Here is a 26,006-nt window from a genome sequence, read left to right as displayed (position 1 = left end):
ACAGACAAACTCCACTGATGCTAACTTTCAGTTTGATAATAAATCCCATTCACTCCACTTTTAGCAGTTACCAGAAATAAAAAAATACACCATCGACAGAGAAACTGAAGTAAGTTTTGTATATAAAGGCCTCTGCGTGCAAATGTTTAAAAAACCTGACCTACTTTAGGTCAAAGAGTTTCAGTGTACAGAAAAGACCAGTCACAAGATGGACATCCATCAAATGCTGGTTGGTGTATTAACATATAACTCAATAAATCTGTGGTGTAACAGAATGGAGGCCCTCTGGGATCACCAAGCAAGAAGAAGAAGAAGAAGAAACATGCAGGTTCAAAGAGCACAAAAGGACAAATAAATTCGACATTTTTTAGTGATACTTTGAAGTTTAGTTTCAAACAAAATGACAGCTAGAGAAAAATTCCCAAAGTTACAACAACATGCTCACATCATGAGATGGTTCAGATGTTTTTTTTCACCAATTCTCTGAAGGCTTTTTCCTCCAGCCCGAGAACTCACCACATGTCTCAGATCTGCTGGACGTTTCTGGATCTCTTCAAACTCTCTGATCTTTTCTGGGTCCAGGTCCTCCTGCAACTCCCAGGTTGCCTCCTCATAGGACAGACTGCACCACTTTACCAGGTAATGAGTTACCTCCTGCAGAAACAGACACAAGCACCATCTGTAAGTGCATGTGTGTGTGTGTGTGGGGGGGGGGGGGGGGGGGGGTCTGTGCAGTAACACATGCTCTCAGTGGAGGTATTTCTTAAGAAAGAATGGTATCTGCGTGCATGTCACTTACCTCGCAGGTCTCAGGGTCAGTGGTAATGGCCACTTCCAGCACTCGGTCTATCTCCACATAGTCTGGGTTAAACAAATCTTCATCGGGCTTTAAAAGGAGCAGACACTCATGAACACAGAGACACGGGCAGACAGACAGGTCAGGTTATCGCTGCTCATTTCTAAAACAAACTCCAATACAGTTGGGTGCTATTTAACTAAAGGATATCCAATCAGTTTCCTATTAATCACCTGCTTTATATGAATGTGGTGAACACCAATTACAGTTCCCACTCTTATCCATGCCATCAATCTACTATTCATCATTGTGGCTCATCACTATCCTCAGCACCCAAATCCCCTCTGACCTGACAGTCAGCGCAACGCCACACATTGTTCGGAAGTTTTATTCAACATCATCTTCATGATACCAGAAGTTGCATCATTTATGAATGTGGAAGGAGTAGAAGAGAAAAAACGGCCTGCTGTCAGGCTGTTGCATACTCGCACATACAATCTGATCATCTTGATCCTCATTGTGTCAAGTTTACAGTAGACGACCTTTGATTGGGTGCTGAGCTGCCAAGACATCTGCCTTCCACCTAAACCACATTGCAAAGGCCCCTTTTGAGATCTCCTGCAGGTGGCGGGTCCACAGGGAAGTGAAAGTCATCCCTTTGGGCCCTGAGGGCCTTGAGGACCCCCTTGAAAACGAGATGATACATCTCAAGGGGCTTATCCTCTAAACAAATAAATTGAAATTGAAATTGAAGAACTTTTGGTTTTGGCCAATTCCTAGTACCTGGATATCTTAGTGTCTTAGGATAAACTGACACCCCCAAGACAATCTTTTTAGTGATAAAGGGAGGAAGCACATGGAGGGTAAAGGTTACCTCTGTGAACAAGTGCTTCATCTGAGCCTGTTTGGTCCTGAAGCGTTTAATCTTCTGGTGTATTCTTGGATCCTTCTCCAGTTCTACCAGGGTGGCCCATTTGCAGTGCAGGTAGGAACTGATTTAAGACAGGAAGAGACTATTAAGGTCAACTAAATCTGTCTGGGTTAGGGTTAGTTTTTACATTAGGTCAACATCTACATGAGTAAAATTTTCCTGCAATAACAAAATGTAGTGCACAAACCCTGCATGGGGGGTAAAGACACACTCCAATAACAACCGTCCTGATGATTTCTTTATTCAAATCGCGTTGGTTCAGGATCAGATGCAAACTGGATGTTTGAAAAAGCTTAGACTTATAACGCAGCTACTGCCATGGGTGGACCAAAGTCTAGCGTTCTCTGCTGTAATTCTAAATCCTCAACTTGCAGAGTTGCACTAATAGATCCGTGTATGTTTTCATTTTCCTCATCTAAGCCGGAATCCAACTCTAAACTGAACGGCTGGATAGCTCCAATATTGCTTGTTGTGTTTTTTGCTACGCTAATGTTAGCTTGGGCTTGTGAGGCGCTTGTCCCTGGTGGGACAGGTAAACAAAGGCATGCTGGGAATTAAGCTAGACTACCTTCCATGCCCAACAGTACCGCCCACAACCCAAAAGCGAATTTCTAATGAGCTCCTGCTGCTCTGCAGAAACTATGTTTTAAAAAGCAACACTGTTTTTTTTTATTTTAGCTCGAAACTGCATAATCAGAATTTAAAGACCACTGGGAACACTTTGAAAATAGAAAAAAAAATAGTTGAAGTGGAAATTTAAAAGGTTTTGCTTATCAGGAAAAATGAAAAACAACACTTTCTGAACAGAGATTTTTGAATATGAACATGGCTAAAATAAAAAAAATGCTAGAACAAAAATTCCTCCTGAATGTACAGAAACCTGGTCATCAACTACAAGAAACATCTGACCTCTGTGTTTTCTAATAAGGGTGTAAATCCTTCTGGCAAGAAGGATCAAATATTTATTTCCCTCAATGAAATGCAAATTAATGTATATAAATAGATTTCTGGATTTTCTGTCTCACTGGTCAAATGAATTGACCATCAGGATGACAGACTGTCAATTTTATTTTTAGGTGGGCAAACCTACAAAATCAACGTGGGGTCAAATAATCATTTCCCTCACTGAATGCATAGTACAGCAACATTAGTTACCATGGATACGCAGATGACACCTATATATATCAAACCAGGAGACTGTACAGGCTCTTGGTAAATGCATTGAGGACAATAAGGCCTGGATGTGTGACAATTTACTTCAGTTAAAACGAAAACTGAAGTTATTGTCTTTGGGGCTGAACAGAAACGATTGGAGGTCGTTCAATCTATTTATCTAATACCTACATGAGTGTAGTCATGGACACACACCTTCATTTTGATAAACACATTAGGACCGTCTAAAATTCAGCCCCAGGGAGACGTTGCATTTAGCTTCTATGCTACACAAATCTGGAACAGACTTCCAGAAAGTCTTAGAAGTGATTTGGGTAACTAGAACGCTGTAATAATAGTTTAGGTTATTGATTCTTCTGGAATTAATTTTCCCACTGATTTCCAACAATTCAAGTTAAAACCGGGAGAGGTTAGCACAAGTTTGGACGGGATTTGCTCAAAAGTAACCTAACCCACTTGCTAGTCAGTGTGTAACTAGTATCATATAGAATTTGGTACAAATAAATAAATCCAAACGTTGTCAAAATAAGGTAGTTTCCAGGACTTACAAATTTCTGTATTTTACATAAAACTCTTCTGCTTCTTCTTCTTGGTCCTTAGATGGAGTCTGATGGGGACAAATTCAAAACTGAGTCATTAATATGTGAACCTTTTTACACACACACACACACACACACACACACACACACACACACAAATCTTTGTCAGTAACTTCAGCGTGTCTTCCACTTTACCTCTTTCTTGACTGTTCTGACAGCCAGAATTTTCTCAATGATGTTGGCCTCATCCTCTGGGGGTTCCTTCAAGAAGACAAGAGAAGATCAGCTGCAAGGAAAATGTGGAAGTTTTGTGTTCAACACATCTGAATGTTTCCTTCAGTCGAGAAGGCTTCTGTTCACTGACCAGAACGGAGGGGATTCCTACTGCCTCGGTCTCATGTCTTCAAATGTACGATAGTGTTTATCATTCTTTACTGGTTACAACCAGCTGCAGAGCAATGATCTTAGTGAACTCTACAAACAAGTGGGATGAAATTTTCTCACCACCAAGAGGCAGTAATACTGGTATATTTTTATCTGTTTTGGATTTCTGCCTCCCTACATTTGTAAACTGCTGAAACAGAGAGCCCATCTCTCTCACTCCCTACCATCAAATGACCCGTTGTTGCCGACAGTCCCATTTGCTCGAACAAAGCTTAGGAAGAAAGCGTGTGCCTGTAGCCAACTTGGCCTGGAACGTTATACAGAAAAGGTTGGAGACTAACTGAACTGCCATCATTACGTGTCTTCAAGGCTGAGCTTGAAGAAAAACAGAACTCCACAAAATATTGTAACGGTTTTTCTTATTCACAGTTTTTTTGTTTTAATCCTTCACTTCTTTTTTTAATTCGCTCAGTATTTCTGGTTTTATTGTTTAAATTAGGGCTGCATAATATGAGGAAATTTGCAATACTAATGAGCAATATTGCAGTAACAACATAACTTGCGATATACGAACAAATAGCAAAACAACCAAAAGCACAATTTTAGTTTCACTGCAACCGTTTGATTTAAAAAGGAATCAACTTAACTTAAATCATCCTCCAAATGACCCTTGTCTGCATCGGAGGCAAGCATCTAACATAAGAGGGCTCCATCCGATTGGTCAGATGCATAAAAGGGATTTACCCGTATTTTCCGGACTATAAGTCGTCCTTTTTTTCATAGTTTGGCAAGGGGTGCGACTTATACTCCGCAGCGACTTATATTAGAACTAAATTGAAATAAATACATTGTTAACCCTCCTGTTATGTTCATTTGTGAGGAACAGAGATGACGTTCCTGGGTCAATTTGATATATGAGGTATGTTAAGTGTTAAGAGTATGTTAAGTGACTCAGAGAATCAGCAAACCTTTTTTTACAGTAAGATCTTGAAGGCTAACAACATAATATTCTATTTTCCAATGATTTCATAGATTCAGAAATGCAATAAAAATGACAACTGTTTCTACAAATACAGGATGAAAACAGAGTATTAGTTGGCCAATGATGCTTCATGAAAGGAATAAATAAATAAGTATGAGAAAGAATTACTGTGAAATTATGAGATAAACAGTCTGCTATGATTGTGTCATATGAGGTTGTGCAAGTTATTAGTTCTTGGTCCCAGATTTTGTCAAATAAATTTCCCGTCAAAATGCGACTTACAGTCCAGTGCGACTTATCTGTGTTTTTTTCTACTTTATGATGCATTTTTGGGCTGGTGCGACTTATACTCCGGAGCGACTTATCGTCCAGATAATACGGTATTTGATTTGTTAAATACTTAAAGCTGCCATAAGATTCTTCTTCCTCTTTCGGCTTTTCCCATCAGGGGTCGCCACAGCGGAACAACCTCTCTTTCAAGGAGGAGTCGCATGGTTAACTTGGCAATGTTTTACGCCGGATGCCCTTCCTGACGCAACCCTCTCAAGATAACCGGGCTTGGGACCGGCACAGAAGCGGAGAAGGGAATAGGGAGCAGCCCGGATTCGAACCCTGGTTTCACGAACGGAAGGCGCAGACCAGCACGAGCTAAACTGGCTCCCGAAGCTACCATAAGATTGTTTTAGCATATTAAGGGTTACCATTCATCGTAATTTTCGAGGTCTTTGGGTTATGCATATTGCACAGCTTGATATTGAGATAACGCTGAAGTTGAATGTATTGGGCAGGCCTATTTTAAATGCTTTAGTGTCTCAATGTTTTAATGTGGTTGTAACCAACTGTGGCTGCCTCTTGCCAGGACTCCCCTACAAAAAAGAGTTGTAATCTCAACAGAATTATCCAGGTTAAATACAGGTCAATAAAAGGAATAATAATCATACAGATGATGGTGAATTGGGAAGTAAATAACCAGGCATTTTTGTTATCAATATCTGAAAATTATAAAACCTGAGTCACACACTTTGGGTTTTTATGTCTGCATTATCATTCCCCACAAAGACTTTAAATCCTGACATAGCTGTCAAGACCAGTCAAGGTCACATTCACACACTCACAAATGAGTAGGAAAAAAACAGCCAACATGATAAAGATCTTTTCATCCAGATACCCTGATGTAAAGCTGCTGGCTTTGAATCTTTCAGTAAGAGGGGGAGGGGGCATCTTCACAACCATAAGGTTTTTATTTTCAGGCTTTTAGCCACCCCTCTAAATGTTTAGTGATATGAGAGTCACAAAACTGTAAAAAGGGCTTCAACAAATCTGTGGTTCATGTGACCAAAGCTTGATCCATCTGTTGGCTGTCACTGAGGTAAACACCTACACAGAACCAGTGAATTTCATGTGAGTTTTTTCCATTTTTACACGTATTTACAGAAGCAGTGATTAGAACTCTAAAAAAATAAGTAAATCGACCTATAAATAAAACGGTTGAAACAAATTGTGTTGGTCGTAGCCTCATTGTGTACGGCATATGTTAGAAGATATTCCCACAAAGGGTAAAAATTTATTCAAAAATGTTTGCATGCATGATCATTCATTGTAACAAATAAGGGTTTGGTTAATGGGGAGGCCGTAGTGCAGTGGTAGGGCGGTCGACCTTTGATCGAAAGATTGCAGGTTCAATAACTGCCTTGAATGTAGGTGTTGGTATTTGCTGGTGTTGTGTGTGTGAATGGGTGAACTGTGGCTGTAAAGCGCTTTGGGTCTTCGAAGAACGCAGAAAAGCGATATCCAAATAATAATAATGATAATAATTGGTACTTTATTTATCCCACAATGGGGAAATTCTTCTCCGCATTTGACCCATCCCCTGGGGGAGCCTAACCGCGCTCGGGAGGCAGTAGCGTAAAGGGTCTTGCCTAAGGACCCCCCACTGGGTGTTAATTGGCATGTTGCAGGGCTCGACATAGCCATTTGTCCGCTGGCCCGGTTCTGTTTTTCGAGCAGTACGGACCACAAGACTTTATTTTTTACTTGTCCGCTCGGGCCACTAAAATATCTAACAATTAATACATTTTTCACCTTTTACAATAAAGTATATTTTGCGAAAACGTGTAGATTTACCTCGTCTTTATAATTCACTTTTTCTGCTAGTCCTGTGTTCAGACTTCAAGGGTTTCTATGGGAAACCTTTTATCACTCTTCTCCTCCTCTCCCGCCTGCGCGCTCGGCTTTCACTGCCGAGCACCACGCGGCACGCGCTCACTCGTTTTTTTCCCCAAACTTTATTGAATGTAACAATTCAATACTAAACAATGTTAAACAGCAACAACAAAGGAACAAGCCAGTGGGTTATTATTACATTTTATGCAGATATATTTAAACTGACACACATATCAGCGCGCCCCCTGGTGGTTTTTCACCGCGATGATCATAAATCCAACACCGTCACTGAAGAGAGACTGAAGCATGTCAGAGATGTGGAAGACATGGCAGGAATAGATAGGAATATGTTAGATGGAGTGACGGGTGGAATTAGTGCTATGGACAGCAAGATATTAATGAATGCATTGAAGATGAAACTGTATGCACTAAGCTTTAAGCTGAATGTCAAAGAATCAAAGGCAACTCAAAATACCTGAATCTCAGACTCAAATGGAGTATAAGGTCAAACTACTTAATTTTGTTTTTCTTTACAACACTGTAAGCAGTAAGTATTTCTAGTTAGCTGAATGATCTCAGTAATTTAATTGTATTTAATTTTTCAATTATTTAATTTAATTAGGTAACTAAAGTAACTAAAAAGTAAATGTAACTTTGCAACAGTAACAAAAAGCAGAACCTTAAGGCAGTCAGGGCAAAAAAGTAAATAAAACTTCTTAACTATTGATTAGGAACAAATGTGAAATAGCAGTGATTAGAAGCAGCATGAAAACTTCTTAACTAGTGTTAACTACTACACTGCAGCGCTCTCTTCAAAACATCTGAAACAGACTAGAGCAGATTTAAGTTTGATATGCTCTATTTTTAGTCATTGAAAAGTGTATAAATAAGTGCTAGATGTCACCAGAATGCACCAAATTGCACCATATTAAAATTTTCCGGGGGGGGAATGCCCCCGGACCCCCCTAAAGTTGCAAGCACCTGCGGAGCGCCGGGTCTCGCTGTGCGTGGTGTCGGGCCAGTAACTTTCAAAAACTACTGGCCCTGTGGGCCAGTGCAAATTTCTGGGCTATGTCAACCCCTGTGTTGTGATGGGGGACGTTTTATGAGTTTGGAGACCCTTTGGGAGAAGTACCTAATGTAATTCATACCAAATTAGAACTAAACGAGAAAGCTCCAGAAAAGTTGAATTTGTCAGGAAGTCTGCGTGTTAGCTCACCTCTGCCTGCCACGCTAACGCTGTTGCATTGAGCGCCGATATTCGGCCGGCTCCGAGGACTGCAATCGTCTCTCCATCGTCGTCCACCACCTTAAAGTCCATGTCTTCATTGTATTTTCGCCTTTTGACCTGACGTCCCGAACGTCGTTTCTGAAGAGAATAAAGGAAATCCACGTGTGAGACAAACAAGCAAAAACTAAGGAGGGACTGAAGGATGGGTGAGAAGTAGGGACAGGGGCATGGGGGAGGCAGAAGGTCAACTTAAAGAGAGAAAAGTAGAACAGAGAAGAAGTGTTTAAATTAGAAAAAAATCTGAAAATAAAATAAGAGGAGGTGAGGGAGGAAAGATGAGACGAAAAGACCAGATCAGAACATCTCCATTCTATTCTTCTTGCTTCCATTGAGGTTACTGACTCTCTTGACCAGTCACACCAAAGCTTTTGCTTTAAAATCTGATGTTTTTCAGGGTTCCGTCTATGGTCCAATCCTTTTTTCATTCATCTCTTCTCTTGGCACCATTTTTTTTTCAAAACTAATGTTCTTTTTCACTGCTTTGAGGACAGAACAAAGGTAAAAAGGTAAAAAAATTGACTTTTTTCTAAGTAAAAAAAAAACAACGAAATTGTGTTCGGGTAAAATTTTGCGACATGTATCGAATCGCAAGACATGTATTGTAATGCGTATTGTTTCGCCAGACTCTTGCTGATACACACCCCTGTTTTATAATTACGGGTTGGAGAGTAGCAACCATTTTATTCAGGACTAGAAAGGACAGCAGCAGGGACAGGGTGTCTCCTTGAGGTCGACTTGTGCAGTTATTGGGAGTTGGCCTGTATAGTTTCTGAAACATGCTCATGGAGATCCCAATGAGGAACCTTCTTACCCAGAAACACATCGCTTTAGGTCTAGAAGATTTACACACATGTTTACTGATGTGTACTGACTTGATATAAAGAATCAATAAACGTAAAAATGATGACTTAATTGGATAACCACGACAATCTAAATCAAATTAAACTCAGCAGTGATAACTAAGGACAACCAGGGCTTCCTGGGGGTTTTCCTGGGTACTCACTGCATTATCCAGGGAGTCCTGGCTGTCGTCTCCCCCCATGGCAGCAGCTGATGTGGCGGTAGTGTCATCACTCTCTGCCCCCTCCCGCACAGCAGCCTCCTGGTTTCTCCTCTTCCCTTTCTTTTTCTTCTCTGGTGGTGCGGCAGCGGGGTCTCTGTGGGAGCCAGGAGGATGATCAGGGATCAGAGCGGCAGCACGGCCCCCGCTGCAGCCACCACACACACACGGGCACGGACACACACACACGGGCATGGACACACACACACGGGCACGGACACACACACACGGGCATGGACACACACACACGGGCACGGACACACACACACGGGCATGGACACACACACACGGGCATGGACACACACACACGGGCATGGACACACACACACGGGTATGGACACACACACAGGCATGGACACACACACACGGGCACGGACACACACACACGGGCATGGACACACACACACGGGCATGGACACACACACACAGGCAAACACCAATACACACAGGCATGGACACACACACAGGCAAACACCAACACACACAGGCACACACCAACACACACAGGCAAACGCCAACACACTTAGTCACGCACAAAAACCCAAATAAAGAGACAAACCATCACAAAAAGAAATACACACAAACAGACTAAGTTCATCCTGTTCTTTACGCAGAACTTTAAAGGAAAAATATGATCTTATAAATCTCTAACAGGCATGGAGGCATGAACACCAGGCGGCTAACATCCTACCTGGGCTTGGGCCTGCGCCCCCGCTGCTTTGCTATGGTAAAAGTGGCAGTGTTGCTGCTGGCCAGGTTCTTGTTCCTTGCTTGGTTCTGGGTTGCCTGGACGCCATGACCTTGCACTGGAGGGGCTGCAGGGAGGGGGGGACAGAGTGATGGAGTTACAGTAGTAAAATAGCAACACTGACCCAGCTGACATTTTGGTGCACACTTTAATGGTGACAGAGTACTGTTGACAAAATATTTCCTGGTCCAAGTCTGGGGGGATACGGAGTTCACAGCATCCACTTTCTAACGCTACCAAAGTACCTGGAGCCTTTTTGAGCAGGTGCACATGCAAGTGAATGACTCTTTCCAATTTTAGCTGCACAGAGATGTGACTTGAGGACTTTGATTGGGAATGGGGGTCAGGGGGACCCAGACTGCAGATCATTTCAGTCTGAACTAACTTAAACACACAATGTGTAGAGAAGGGTCAAGCCTGAACACTTTCCTGTCAGCTGTAGGTGTTTGCAGTGGAAGAAGCGGGTCAGCATGTAGGACACTAAAACAAACCTTGGTTTGAGGGGTCAGGAGGAAGGAGAACTTTGATCTTCGGTTTCCTTCCTCTCTTTCCAGGAACCTTAACAGGAACCGGAGTGGGTCCAAGGGCCACAACATGGCCAGGTATCTTCCTGCCTTCCACCTTTCCTTGCTGTGTCCCGCTGTCCTTCCGTCCATCCTTCCCCTTGGTCCTGCGCTCATTCTGGTCCTTGCTCCTCCTTAGTGTCAGAACCATTCCCTCATGTTGCTTCTTGCGTTTCTTTGGTTTGCTGTCCATCTTGTCTTCTTCTGCTTGTGCTTTCCCTCGCTCTTTGTCTTTTTTCTTCCTTTTCTTTTTGACTTTGCCTCCACCCCCTCCATCGTCCTCTTCGCCCAGGGAGGAGGGAGGTGGTGGAGCTCGTCCAGAGTGCTTTGCAGCACTGACCCTGGCCGTGGTGCAGTGATTGGATGCTGCAGAGCTACCAACAGGGCTGAGGAGACAGAGCTGGTCCTTGGAACCCACAACCAGGTGCCCCCTTGGAATTGTGGGAAGTGCAGTTGGAGTGTTGCTGCTTTGGTCAGATGAGCAGGCTGCAGCTGTTGAGGAGCCCGGAGATTGGTTGTGCTTCAGGAGACCTGGGAACATCTGAAAAAGAGACATTTGTCAGAAATGTATTTATTTGTGTATTTGAATATTTGAGTGTGCATTGGTGAATGGATAAAAGGTGCCATAATGACACTGGATTCAGCACAAGCCTAATTTCCACTTGGACTTTTAAAGTGCGACAGATAATTAAAAAAATAAAAATAAAAAAGGGGGGGGGGGGGGGGGCATAAGGCTGCAGGAGCTCACAGCCAGGTAAGGATTTAAAAATGATTAAAAGAATCTTAAAATGAATTCTAAAATGAACAGACAACCAGTGCAGTGAAGCTAAAACAGGGAAGATGTGATCGTATTTCTGTGTTCTAGTTCGGAGACGTGTAGCTGCATTTAGCACTAGCTGGAGTTGAGCAACGGCCGAGGTGCCATCGCTCACATATAGGGAAGCAGTAATCCAGCCTAGTGGTAATAAAGGCGTGGATCATTGTGTCAACTGCTTAAAGGAGAGGACAGGTTTGACTATTGACAGCTGGCTCAGGTGGAAAAAGCTCGACTTTACAAGCAAATGAATTTGTTAGTCCGGTCTCAGCTCAGCGTCTACCTTCACTCCCAAAGTTGAGGCCTAATTCTCAGTTTTGTCGGACTGCCAGTGGGTTCAAGCAGAAGTGAATTGTCTAACAGCTTGCTTGAAATGATGCACTTTTCCCATAAAAAAAAAAAAAAATAAAAAAAAATCAGAATAACCCCACAGAAACATTTCAAGTGAGGCTGCAGCAGCTGATGGCTGACACCTTTAGAGCAGTTCTGACTTTTCTGTGAAAACAGAGGATTGTGTTTACAATAACAATCAGCTAATGTCAAGTAATGGATTGGCTGTTCCATTTGAAAAGCTGTTGAATGTCAGCAGGCCTTTCAACTAGGTTTACACGATAATATCAGATACCGATAATTATTGGCCAATATTGGACAGTATGACATCATTCCGATAATTCCGATAAGAAAAAAAAATTTGCTGATAAAATAGATAACTAAAAGCATAAACTGTCGTCGCTTCCTCACTCACAACTCTGTATTTACTTGTGCCAGCAAGGTGTCTGCTCACCCCTCCACTCCCATCCTGCAAGCGTCTGTCGCCTGTAAGTGACGTCACCTCTCAGGGCCTGCACGAGAGAGCTCTGTCTGCAACATGGCGCAGCCCTCACCCATGTGGGCTTTACCGTGTCTGAGACCAACGACTCACTCGCTGTTTGAAAAATGTGTTTGATGGGAGCGTGTGTCCCGAGAAGAGAAAACAAGGTCAAGCTTTAACCCAACAATTTAAAAATTCACCACCGTAAAGTGTGGAAAGTGTATTGTAAAGACCCAGCTGGACACTAGCGGGGAAATGAGAGCAATTGGCAGCCTTGGAGATTTTTATTTATTTTGAAAACACACAACAGCGTAACAACATGACAGTCACTTCTCTTCACAGCTCCCTCACTTATGGTGAGGGATTCCACACACACACGATTCCACACTTCCCATGAGTCTTAGTGGCTATAGGCGGGGCTAGACCCCAGGTCGCCACACAATGAAGCTGCCGCCATTGCTAGCGCTCATTCGGAATAAAATAAGGAAAGCGTCTGGGCCGGTGACTATTGCCGAAGCGTTTTACAAATATTAAAAAATAAATAAATAAATCGGTTGAGTATCTATCGGTATCGGCCACAAGAGGCAGAAAAAAAATCGGGTTGTAAAAAGTTATTATGGTGCATCACCACTTTCAAACCCATCAAAAGGTGCTATGTGGTCTATGTGCCGCAGCACTGATACCTCGTAGGATGCAGACAAGTGGAAATGAGCAGGTGACGCTCATCATGCACTTTCTGTTAAAGATTTAAGATTTGGAATACAAGCAACTGGATAGATCCACTCACAAGGTAATACCTTCACTAGCGAATGAACGTCATCACAGTGAAATGCTACATTTTCTGACTCAAAAAACTGTTTTTCAGCCTTTTCACTACCGTCCGTCAGACGGGTCAGGAGGTCAGGAACACATCCACAGTCCACAGATACCAGACTTTAAGGAAAAGCCAATTCACCAAGACTTAGTAGTCACCCAGACCGTCCTGCAAGCAGATCTGCATTAGTTTGTGTACACGCTTTAAGATATGAATCAAAACTAGTCATTGTTCATCTTCAGTTAAAATCTGTGAGTAAAAGGTGAAATTACACGACTTATTTCCTAAAAATGTGTCACGAGAGTTTACTGCAGTTTTTCTCTTTTCAGTCACAAACTAAAATATGCATCTAAAAGCACAAAAACCTCAAAGTATTTCTTGAAAAAGAGAACAAGCGGTAAACAACAAATGAAGTTGATTTAAAAGGCCTATATTAAGTAAAATCAGCATTTTTGTCGTTTTTTAAGTTTATTGTAATGTTCATTCCTCACTAAAAACAACCATATTTTGATTCATTCAAGCATTTCTGACTATTCCACTAAAAACCTGCTCTCTGAGCACCAGAACTTCCCAATCCACGAAAACAGGCGCGTTCTCACATTGTTTATTTTTTATTTAACCTTTATTTAACCATGGTAAGCTATTGAGAATGTTCTTATTTACAATAACGACCTGGTTACATCACAAATTGAGAACAGGCAGAGTGTGCGGTGCCAGCCCCACCCCAAGGCTAACAGACTCACCCACTTTCTCAATGGAGCTAGCGGTGATCAGCTAAATGCTTTCTTTTCATATGCACAATATGCACATCCATATTTGCAAAAGTTCAGATGTTTGTTTTCGGGGGCCAAACGCAGACGCGTTCGTGGTTAACCCTTGTGCTATCCTAGGCACTTTAACATTGGGATTTGGGTCATCTAGATCAGTGTTTTTCAACCTTTTTTGAGCCACGGCACACTTTAACCTTGACAAAAATCCCACGCCACACTAGCATAAAAAAATAAAATTAAAGAAAAAAGGAGAAACTCATAGTCTGTATTGATATACAGCCCCTCCGCAATCTCACATTCATTTTTGTGATAATTGTGGCAGAAAAAGCTGGAAGTTGCAGCTGTTTTTTTTAAAAGATGTAATAAAAGTTAAGTTAAAAGATTTAAAAAGTGTTTGATGTGTGTTTGTTGTGGTTTCAAGACGTTTAACAAAGAAAGGCTCATTGTGCGCTGAGACGCTGTCACTGTAACCCATTGCATCATGGGAGATGTAGTGCAAAAAGCCAACGAACGCAGAGAGACTCACGTCTCCGAGCTTCATTGTTTTGTTCACTTTTTCCACGGTCTGATACCGGATTCTGTGGAAAGCTACACCGCTAAAGACGAGCTTTAGCTGGTATTTTTGTTGGAACTGAGCAAAATCGGAACAAGGAAGTAAAGACTTTAACCACTTCTGATTGGTCAGACTGATGACATTTGATTAAGCCCCCAAGAATGATTGGAGGAGACAGTTAAAGGGGCGGGACTTTTCAGAAAACAGTTATGCTGCAGCTAAATCATGGTACCGTCATTCTTATCCAAGTGTCTTCAAAAGAATCAAATAAAAACAAAGAAAAAAGTTTTTTATGTTCTTTCATATTCCTAACTACTACTTTATCAGGGCCTGTTTGGATGACAACAGAGCTGATATCCTGGAGATGGTAAATGTTTTTAGATCAGTTAATGAGGGCAATTTCCCACGGCACACCTGACCATCTCCCACCGCACCCTAGTGTGCTGCGGCACACTGGTTGAAAAACACTAATCTAAACCCACTAGACAGTGCTCAGGACCCTTTTTTCTTCAATGATTTGTGATCTTCACTGGTGTCCATGGATTACATGAAATCTTTCCACCTTTATCCACCTTTGTCATGGTAGGGAGAACACGTCAATGTAAGGGTGGGGTCATAGGACAGCACAAGGGTTAACATCACGGAATGAGTGACAGCCACAAGGAAAGAAAGGCAGAGCCTCAGAGATTGAGTCATCTTAGGTAGGAAAAGGAGCTGCGAAAATAACGTATATTTCATAATAAAATGGTTCTTTAGTGTGCCAAATTATATATATGGATACAGTGTACTCTAAGGCCGCCTTTACACTGCAAGGTTCAAGTGACCCAATTCCGATTTTTTCCTGTCACGTGGCACAGATCGGATATGACCGGTGAACGTGTAAGCAGGACAAAAGCGCATGGATTCCGTTTTTCTCAGATCGGATACAGGCCTCTCTGATATGTGGAAATAAATCGGAAACGAATCGGATACGTGCTTTTGCGTGTGCCATGTAAGCAGACAAATCGGATATTCCCCAGTAAATGCGAGTCGTTCGTCAGTGACATCAATTCAGGACACCACCAACTGAGATCACATGACTTATTAAGATGCTTTTGTGCTGATTTTGCTGTCAGCGTGTTACCTTTCAGCCTCAGGCTTCAGACCGTAGTTGGAAACCGCTGTTATGTCCGGTCCGGTCCCGGTCCGGACGCAAACGGTAACTAATGAAGCGGGACACCATTGCTATGGAACAGCAGGCTAGAAGCCGTTTATTTCTTTGGGGGGCGTGTATGATGGGGACCGTGTGTGTGTGAGCGCACGCGCGTGCTTGCGTGTGTGTGTGTGTTAGGAGAGAGGGGTGTGTGAGCGCGGAGCGGGGGACTGTCGGAGAACTGTAGATTAAAAAGAAGGTGTCTCGCCCAAAAGTTTTGGAGTCTTTCTGGAGGCTGAGGGTTCAGAACGGAAAAGTGAACCCTGAGGAAACGAAATCTCCCGTGCGTTTCTGACCACGGTCGGAAAAGAGAAGTCATCGCGCAGGAAAGGTTCAACACTTGGATCAAACTGTTAGTACAGCACGTCTGCAAACACTTCCTCATTCAAAACTCAGAGAGAGCACATGAGCCGGCCGACCAGCCCCCCTTTTTCCTCTCCCGTGCATCCCCTCTGGAGCGCCCAAGGCAACGCCTCCTTCCGTCGCCGCCTTGCCTCCATGACAACCGCAGTCACAACAGTCCGAAAGAGGTCCGCGGAATGCGGAAATACTGCTACGTAGTCCTCAGAACGTCTACGTTTGATAGTTTCAGCATTGTATAGTGTAAATGCAAAAATCAGATACGGGTCACTTTTAAAAGATGATGTAAGCGGGTCGTCAAAGAAATCGGATATAGTCAGAAAATCGGATATGAGCATCAAGACCTGCAGTGTAAAGCCGGCCCAAAAGGCTAAACAAAAGAATGACATAGACCCTTTAACTCAGACTAAAAGGGTTTATGTGAAAGTTTGGACCATGCAAAGAGATTTGAGTGAATCATGAGAGCACTGTTAGGGGCATGCAAACAGCAGAAGGAGTAAATGCTAAATAGTGAGATTAACACAAGCGGTTTAGGGGATTTTCACACAGAATTACACAAACACACCTAAAAAACAGGATTATTGTTGGTATGCCTGAACCCCAATAAGCAGCTTTAACCCAGGAGCTGGAAGTAATCCTGAGTTGTGGGGATTTGATTATTTAATTCAAACTAACTGCATTATTTGACTCCAGTCAAATGGGGGATTGTTGGAAAGTTGGGCACTTGGTTTGGATGTACTACCCCCTGCTGGCAGTAGCGTGTAACTGCAGTGATAACATTAAACAGGAACAGATTACATTTTCTTTTCAAGAGTAAAATGTATCCAAACAATTGTGACATGGTGTTAAAAAGAGGTCACAGATTCTGGTTAGTTTCAGTTTATTACAGCACATTTTCTCAAACCAACTTCAGGATTGTCATGTTCCTTTCTGGCAAACAAATGTGGTTTATCTGCTGTTGTTTCTTCTCATGCAACACCTGAAGGTTAGCAATAGGAGGGTTGTGCACTGAGAGCAAATGGAAGTGGTCTTTAAATCCATAGATTAATCCATAGATAACACACATTGGCTGCAGGTTTTTAGAAGGATCCCAATGGCTTCTGTGCCAGCTCTGCAGCAGAATGGCTCTGTTTTGGATCTGCTTGCAGACGCCACACAAGTTTTTGACCAACAGCCAAAGACTTCCAGCACTGCAAGCACTATGGACAAGCCAACACGCCTGAAGCACATCTTCCCTCTGGCTTTTTTGGTAGATTTACAGCAGTAAAAAACGTCCAATAAGACAGGCACCAATGTGAGAATGATCAAGTTTTAAAACATCAAAAAGAAGGTAAAGTGTGGATAAAAGACACGATGAAAAACCCAGAAAAACGAGGAGCTGATGAACAGCACACCAGGCGGACTGACTGAATCATGCATGGGTCTGCTTTGATGTGCACGCACTCACATGCACAGGAGGCCTTTTCCAAAAACAACAGCAGCAACCCCGATTTCATGAAAAACTGCATTACAATGTTCCCTCGTTTATCACAGGGGATGCGTTCCATAAATAGGTGATATTGGCAAAGTAGGATTCTAGATGTTTTAAGGCTGTGAGACTCCTCACTGCACCCGTTCTCCACGTTTCTCGGACAGAGATAAACATTTTCACACTTTTCTCTCTTCTTTAAACTCTTAAAGGTTAAACCTTTGTAGAAAGAAACGTCCAGGATCATCGAATGAAACCAAAGATCTGATCAAAGACTTAAGCCACTCTGGCAAATTGAACGTCTCTGTAGAGAAAACACAGCACTGGAGAGATCGATTGACAAGATCAAGAGCCAATCAGAACACAGTGCTCTGCTTTTTTTCTAAAAAAAACATAAAAAACAAAATCACACAAACAGCGAGGCAGTGAAAGATGATCCGCAAAATAGTGAGGGAACCTCGGAACGGGATCTTCTGAGCTTCGTGAGATCAATGCAGATGAGCAAACACAAGCACACATACACCAACTGCCATACACGCATGCAAACACAACACATCCACAAATACACTAACCGACCCACTCAGATGCACACACATACACAAACTAAAATATACATATAGACACAAGCAGACGTATGCACACACACATGCTGCAGGAGTTTCTCAGCATGTAGAGTTCTGCAGGTGTGTAGTAATAATGGATTAGATTTATCAGCACAGATGCTCAAAGCGCTTACAATGTGTGTCCGTTATTCATTCACTCCTCATTCTTGGCGATGGTGACTACTGTTGTAGCCACAGCTGCCCTGGGGCAGACGGACAAAGGCGTGGCTGCAAGACGGCCCCTGTGACCATCACAGGGACAGTCATACACATTTACATACCATTGGAGCCATGCTGAAGGCAGGGAGGGTGAGGTGTCTTGCCCAAGGACACAACCAACCCTTCAATCACTGGACGACCTGCTCAACCGCCTGAGCCACTGTCGGCAGGAAATGAAGCCAAAAAGCTCAAATCGGGAAGAACAAAAAGGTTGTTTTCCCCTGTTTGGTCAACAGGGTTCTCATTAATGCTGGGGGCAGTGTTTCGGCTCAATCATCACTGGTGTCAGCTTTCAGCATCACAGAATCCCTCAAAAGAGCCCACAAACATTTTAAACAGCTATGACTGCATGGATGAGTGTGAGATTTTAAACCTGCTGCTTGTCTTTCTTGAGGATTTTCATCTTCTATCTCGACACTGCATCTGTAAACAAAAAAACAGAACAAACGAAAATCAAATCAAAAAGTCTTTTTGCAATGTAGAAACATGACATAAAAAAACATAACATGAACTCAATGGTCTTACATCACAAAATGCATTAGCAGTATTGCAAAAAAAAACACTTATTACAACAAAGTATTACTAATAAAATAAGTTCTGTTTGTATTTTTCTCAGACTCACATATTACAGATGGAAGCAGCTGAACCATTAAAATATTTGGCTAAAAATCCCCATCTGAACAATGTACTGATGGTAAATTCACAGCTGGACACCGTCAGGCGCTATAAGGTGCTACCATTAGTGACCACTTTGGCATATAGTGTGTCCCAGCATTGCTGTGATGTTTAGTGAGAAAATAGAGGAATGAAGCCTTAGCATTAAGTGGGTCACTGCACACTGACAGACTGGCAGAGGAAGGTTTAAGGCTCTCCTTCATGGAGCCGAGTCCTAGTCAGTCCTTCTGGTCTTAGGTATGGCGGGGGTGATAAAAATCAGTAAATCAATCAGAATCGATCCAAGTTTAATAAATCAGTAATTGATCCATAAAAGTCGATCTTTTATGCCTTTCCTTTTCCAGTGACTTAAGGTATAACAGCAGTAAAGCTAAAGTCCGCTAGCTTGATGCTAATGGAGTTTCCCATAGGACGGCTAATGCTAATGCTGGTCAACCTAAAAATACATTGCTGACTAAATGAACACTTTTATAGATCTACAGGCATGAATATTTTAAACTTTTCTAAGGACTTTTTTTTTAAGTAGCCATTTGTCGTCTAAAGTGCCGTTTTTTGCTCAATAAAGTTTAATGCTGTAGCGTGAGCTCCACCTAGTGGCCAAACAGAAACTCTCTCCAGGAGAGGCAGAACGCAATGATCTGCAAATTTTTGTTGGAGCTTCTCCTTTTGAGAAACCACGTAAGACTGTATGGTGTTAATAATATCATTGGGTTTTTATTTGACTAATAATATTTATAGTGTGTGAGCTGAATTTTATAAATATAAATATCATGAATAGATTATTATTGTATTTCTCTACAAATTTCAAAATGTGTTAACGTGTAAATTCAAAACTGAATTGAATCTAATGGAGTGGATTAAAAGAATCAAAAAACTGAATTGAATCGGCCCAGGCTCTGGTGAATCAAATCAAAAAGATTCTGGAAAACATTGGTGAAACCCAGCTCTAGCCTCACGTTTGATGTGTTTCCTTTGAATACATCAACGAAGGATTGACTACAAACAATCTGTGGACATTTGAAAAGAAGATTATGAGCCCTGGTTCGGGTTTAATGGAGCGCTCTTAACCAATGTTGTTAGACACAAGACAAGACTGACTCAGCTTACTGCCACATAAAAACAGCGGGTTGTTCATTATTAGTTTGGACTTGATACCCATTTCATCAATGAGGTAAAGTCAGGACCATAAATATTTGGACAGAGACACATTTTTTGGCTCGTAAGTAATTGGACAAATGAAATAACTGAAAAAAAAATGTCATTACTAATATTTGGTTGAAAACCCTTTGTTGGCAATGACAGCCTGAAGTATTGAACTCATGGACATCACCAGATACTGGGTTTTCTCCTTCTGAATGCTCCTGCTGAATGCCAGGCCTTTACTGTAGCAGCTTTCAGTTGTTGTTTGTTTGTGGGCCTTTCTGTCTGAATTTTAGTCTTCAAAAAGTGAAATGCTCAACTGGGTTAAGATCAGGTGACTGACTTGGCCATTCAAGAATATTCCACTTCTTTGCTTTAATAAACTCCTGAGTTGCTTTGGCTATATGTTTTGGGTCGTTGTCCATCTGTATTATGAAACGCCGTCCAATCAGTTTGGCTGCATTCACCTGGATCTGCGCAGACAGTCTGTCTCTGAATTCATTGGGCTGCTTCTGTCCTCTGTCACGTCATCAATAAACACTAGTGTCCCAGTGCCACAAGCAGCCATGCACGCCCAGACCATCACACTGCCTCCACAGTGTTTTACTGATGATGTAGTGTGCTTTGGATCAGGAGCTTCTCTACGCATTCTCCATACTTTTCTCTTGCCATCATTCTGGTAGAGGTTGATTTTGGTTTCATCTGTCCAAAGAATGACTCTCCAGAATTGTGCTGGCTTTTTTAAATGCTTTTTAGCAAAGTCCAATCTATTCTTGAGGCTTATGAGTGGCTTGCATCTTGCAGTGTACCCTCTGTATCTACTTTCATGCAGTCTTCTTTTGATGGTAGACTTGGATATTGATCCGCCTACCTCCTGGAGAGTGTTGTTCACTTGGTTGGCTGTTGTGAACGGGTTCCTCTTCACCATGGAAATGATTCTGTGATCATCCACCACTGTTATCTTCCGTGGACGTCCAGGTCTTTTTGCGTTGCTGAGTTCACCAGTGCTTTCTTTCTTTCTCAGGATGTACCACACAGTTGATTTTGCCACTCCTAATACTGTAGCAATTTCTCGCATGGTTTTTTTCTGTTTTCTCAGCTTAATGAAGGCTCCTTTCACCTCCATGGAGAGCTCCTTTGACCGCATGTTGTCTGTTCACAGCAAAATCTTCAAAATGCAAGCAGAGTCCTCTAATCAACTCCAGGCCTTTTATCCGCTTCACTCATAATGAAATAACAAGGGAATTGCCCACACCTGCCCATGCAATAGCATGGAAGTCAATTGTCCAATTACTTACGAGACCATGAAATGAAGGGATTGTGTTTAAAAAATCCTTTAGTTTTTCACATTTTTATGCAATCTTTCTATTCAACCCATGGAATAAAAGCTGAAAGTCTGCAGTTCAATGGCATCTGAGTTGTTTTATTTAAAATTCACTGTGGTAATGTACAGAAACATAATTAGAAAGAGTGTGTCTCTGTCCAAATACTTATGGTCCTGACTGTTCATAAGGAGTGTGCTGTCAGAACACCAACAGATGTCTCCTGAATCACTGCTGTTTTCTGTAACGTGTCAATATGGAGTCTGGAGTAAAAGACAAAAAAAATCGACTGCAGCGAGAGATCAGGTGAAACCTAAGTGATGACAGTTGTTAAATGGCGTATACTAGGGCTGCACGATATGAGGAAAACTTGCGATATGCGATATGAGGGATTAAAATTGCGATAACGATATAATTTGCGGTATATAAACAAATAGCGAAACAACCAAAAACATCACTCCCATTTATTGCAACACTTTAAAGGCCTGTTCACACCGGGACGAATTTCGCCGGCGATTTTCGCCGACGTTTAACGCCTCGTGACTAAACAAAGGGCCCCAATGAGAGTGTGCACACCGACGCGAAAAAACGCCAGGCGTTAAAGCGTCAAAAAAAAAAAAACGCCTCGGGTTCGTTTTTTTTTTTCGACGCGTCGCGTCGAAATCTACTCGACCAATGAGAACGGCGCTTTTGCTCACGTGTCTGGAGCTTCTGAAGTTACAGTAAAACACAACTTGGGGGCGCTCAAACAAAACTGCCTTGCTGAGCACACATACCAGCGAAGAAGATAGACGCCAAGTAGCGTCTACACAGCCGCGAAGCAATAATGACGGACATTCTAAAACATCCCCGAACCAAGCACCAGTTGGAGCTACTGGTGCTTGAAATATTCATGTTTTCTTTGTTTGATTCTGACAAGCGCGTAAATACTTGCTCTCTTCTTCTGAGGGAAAAGCGAGTTTAAGAAGCGTAAAGTTGCGCAGCGCCACCTTGTGTACAGGAGTATTTCGGTTTTACATTAAGCGCCATCTAATGTCAGGGAATGAAATTGCATGTTCACTCCACTCATCGTCAGCGAAAATCGCCTGGGTGTGAACACAAAAAACGTGGCGAAAAACGCTGGCGAATAACGCCTGGCGAATATTCGTCCCGGTGTGTACGGGCCTTAAGAATTGTACTCCAAATGACCCTCGTTGACATAGGAGGGAACATCTAACATAAAAGGGCTCCATCTGATTGGTCAACAACGCTAAAGGCTCTATCCGATTGGTCAAATGCATAAAGGGATATATTTGATTCGTTAAATAATTTAAGCTGCCATGAGATTGTTTTAGCACATTTAAGGTAACCATTTATTGCATTTTTTGCTGTGTTTTGCGATATGCATATTGCACAGCTTGATCTTGCGATAACGATAAATTTGCGGTATATTGTGCAGGCCTAGCGTATACTTATAGATCAGATCAAGAATAGTTATTCTGACCAATAGAATGACTGACTAACAGCTGTATATTTCTCCATAGAAGTCGATGGGATTTTGGCTTCTTGGAGCCACTTCCTGTTTTGAACACTAGGTGGGGCAAAGCACTCAGTCCAGTTCTCAAATACAGTGATTGGTTGGAAGGATGAGCAGCAGGTTAAGATGGAAATGTGTTGACAGGCTCTACAAGTGTGATGGAAAATGAACTTTGAAGAGCTGATTGTAAATGGTAAAATGGTAAATAGCGTATACTTATATACCGCTTTTCTACCTACAAGGCCCAAAGTGCTTTACAGTCACAGACCCTTTCACCCAGTCACACACACATTCACACACACATTCACACACTGGTGGCGGCTCCCTGCCAAACACTGTCGCCAACCTACCACCAGTGGCAAGGTGGGGTACAGTGTCTTGCCCAAGGACGCATCGACTCATGGGCGTGCAGGCAGGAATAGAACGTGCAATCTTATGATCATGGGTCGACTGCCGTACCACAGCACCACAGCCGCCCCTTTGCCCCGCCAGTTGTTACAGGGGTAACTGAGCAGAAACACAAAGTCCTGGACTGCAATTTCTGGAGCAGTATATTAAAAGTGAGGGAAAAGTGGCTGAAAAAGTAGGAAAATCAAGCCAAAAAAAGCAACACCCAAAAAGCTTTACAATAACACAAAGGTAGGCAATGACCCAGGTTAAGGGATATTTATAGTGCAGACAAGAGAATGTGAAATGAACTACACACAAAAAGTTAGTGATTTTGTAAGATTGGACGTTGTAAACAAAGTTTTTGTTTTAACTTCACATATTTATGCCCTAATATTTGACTATTTTGGAATGATAGATACTCCTCATATTGTGTTTTTCACATAATGGTCGCACTATATTCAGTGTCTTACTTATTGGGGTCAAAATCAAATTCTAGAAAGAAAACCTTTTCAATGTTGCAACAATGTCAACATTCTGTGGGTCGAAAAAGCTGATATAGTTAGTCAGTCATTCCAGAACTACTGGCAGAGTTTGTGGCAGACCCAGGAGTAGAGCCCCGTCAGTAATGGACCGCAATCATGACCAGAAAATAATTGTTACAAAATCCTTCAAAACGACAAATAGAGCAGATCTAAATATATTACTATGAAGTTTCAATAATTTGTATAGTTCGTTTATTAAAAAGTCTCAAATTTCAGCAAAGAAATAAAGTGTTTTCAACCCCCACCATCACTGCCGCCACCCCCCAACTGCTGGTTAAGGAAAAAAAACACCAAGTTTAGCAATGCTGTTTATCAGTTTTGGCTTGTTGTGTAGCAGTCTGTTTGTTTTTAACAGGGCATATGCACCTCAGTCACTTCCCCATCTGGTTAGGGTTGGGGTTAACACTCCACCATGACTGGTGTGAATACACACATTAAAGAGCAGGAGCTGTATGAGAGTGAAAAGACCTCAGCTTTGATCTCAAAAAGGTGAGGGCCAGACCAATGGAAAGTGGTTTAACTCTTCAGCTGCGTTCACACCAAACACGATTCACGTGGCAAATTCGGGTCGGGCTGAATTTGGACAAAAACGCTTGCATTGGATGTATATTCAATCCGCTGATCGATTCACTGAAAACGTCACATGTCCAAAGCTGAGTCCCTGATGGGTAGATGCGATGCGGCGACCTAGCCAAAATTGAACTGGCCATCCGGCCGCTCCAGTCAAATCGCACCACAGGACCTCAGATCACAACCGTACCATAGACGTAACATTGAAACTGTCCGCCTCCGCTGTGCGAATCACATTCGGTGTGAAGGCAGTTTAAGTCCCTATACTATTTATTGGTGCATCTTTGTACATAAAACCATTCACTCTGATAACATGGTAGTGGTGTAACAATTAATCAATGACACACTTGTATATACTGTTTGTTTTATATTGTACTACGATGTTCCTTCCTTGCTATTCTTGCACTGATGGCGATGCTTCAATCTCATTGTACAATGGACAATGACAATAAAGCTAATCTAATCTAATCTCTAATCTCATGAAGCAATTTACCTAACCAGCTCAATTAGTCTAAAGCAAGATTTTTATTGAATCGAATTAACCTAAACCATTAAAAATGTGTTTCAAAATGAAAGAAATCGCTTATCGTGATAATATTATATTACTATATAATTATACCATTTGGATTGAAGTACGGTAGGTTTATCTGACTATAAGATAAAAACGACCAAGTGCATCACAGCAGACATCACACATGATGCAGCAAAGACTGATTAAGCCATCACTACAGTCCAATTTCCTCCAATGTTGAAATAATCGATTTATTTTATTTTGAAAAGAAAATGTTTTGGTGTCATTTTGAAGAAGACGGGAGATGAACAGAGAAACCGCAGAGGAATAAAAGCTGATGAGTCACAATGAAGTTATGGGAAAGAGGAGTGAAGTTAGACTGAGGTCAGGGGTCAACATTTGTGTGCAATAGCAGGGGCCTCAAAAGTAGCCGGCACCAAGAGAAAATTTGCCTCCTGTGAGTGAAGGGCTCACCAGTCACTTTGTGATGACGAAAAAAAGTGTCATTTAGTATCTTGCAGCAAATAATCAGCATATGCAGGGTCCGAAATTAACACAAAAATCTTCTTTTATGTTCGCCAAGTAAAAGATGTTTGTGCTAAATTAGCTGTTTATTACCCTCCTCTTGGTGGTTTTCTCTTTAATTCCTCCTCTACTGTGCGCACAAGAGGTGCACAAGCACACATGATAGAAGACACTCCCCGCTGCCGTCACTTCGGTTAATTCAACTCAGTCCATTGTTTGGCTGATGAAGCAGCGGAACAAGTGAGGAGTTTACTGGGTTTCAGACAGAACTGGAGGGAAACTGCTAGACCGACAGCAGCAACAGAGTTTAACGAAAAATGTTGATTTGGAGACAGCAGTGTTGTTAGGCACTAATGCTATGCTAATGAGTTGTTCCATGTGTCACCAGTATGTGACCATAAACTGGTTGAAGTCAGTCAATATTTTCACGAACCGGACTTTAAGACATGACAGATAAATACAATATTCTTTCACAGGATATTCATAAAAAACAGCATTTTCTAAATATAATAAATAGGGGTGTAACGATTCATTGTAAAAACAAGTCGATTCATACCATAATTTATGGATGGCGATCCGATT

The 26,006-nt window shown here is 42.0% G+C and overlaps 1 protein-coding gene across 2 annotated transcripts in view; it reads right to left on the bottom strand.

The window, feature by feature from the left end:
• Positions 1-26,006, bottom strand: part of chd6 (chromodomain helicase DNA binding protein 6) — an 82,449-nt gene that overhangs the window by 42,128 nt on the left and 14,315 nt on the right. For both annotated transcript variants that reach the window (XM_023954827.2, XM_023954828.2), the window contains exons 2-11: positions 18,607-18,656; positions 10,559-11,171; positions 10,011-10,134; positions 9,263-9,416; positions 8,188-8,337; positions 3,635-3,700; positions 3,449-3,507; positions 1,671-1,788; positions 800-886; positions 517-654 (exon numbers count right to left, since the gene is read on the bottom strand). In XM_023954827.2, the coding sequence (XP_023810595.1) occupies positions 517-654; positions 800-886; positions 1,671-1,788; positions 3,449-3,507; positions 3,635-3,700; positions 8,188-8,337; positions 9,263-9,416; positions 10,011-10,134; positions 10,559-11,171; positions 18,607-18,636 (1,539 nt within the window). In that variant the 5' untranslated portion in view covers positions 18,637-18,656. The remainder of the gene's footprint in view (positions 1-516; positions 655-799; positions 887-1,670; positions 1,789-3,448; positions 3,508-3,634; positions 3,701-8,187; positions 8,338-9,262; positions 9,417-10,010; positions 10,135-10,558; positions 11,172-18,606; positions 18,657-26,006) is intronic.

Source organism: Oryzias latipes, chromosome 5 (assembly GCF_053564925.1).
Source record: "Oryzias latipes strain Hd-rR chromosome 5, Olatipes_Hd-rR_3.1".
NCBI lineage: Eukaryota > Metazoa > Chordata > Actinopteri > Beloniformes > Adrianichthyidae > Oryzias > Oryzias latipes.
The sequence above is the reverse complement of the archived record's forward strand: the minus strand, read 5'-3'. Positions and strand labels throughout refer to the sequence as shown.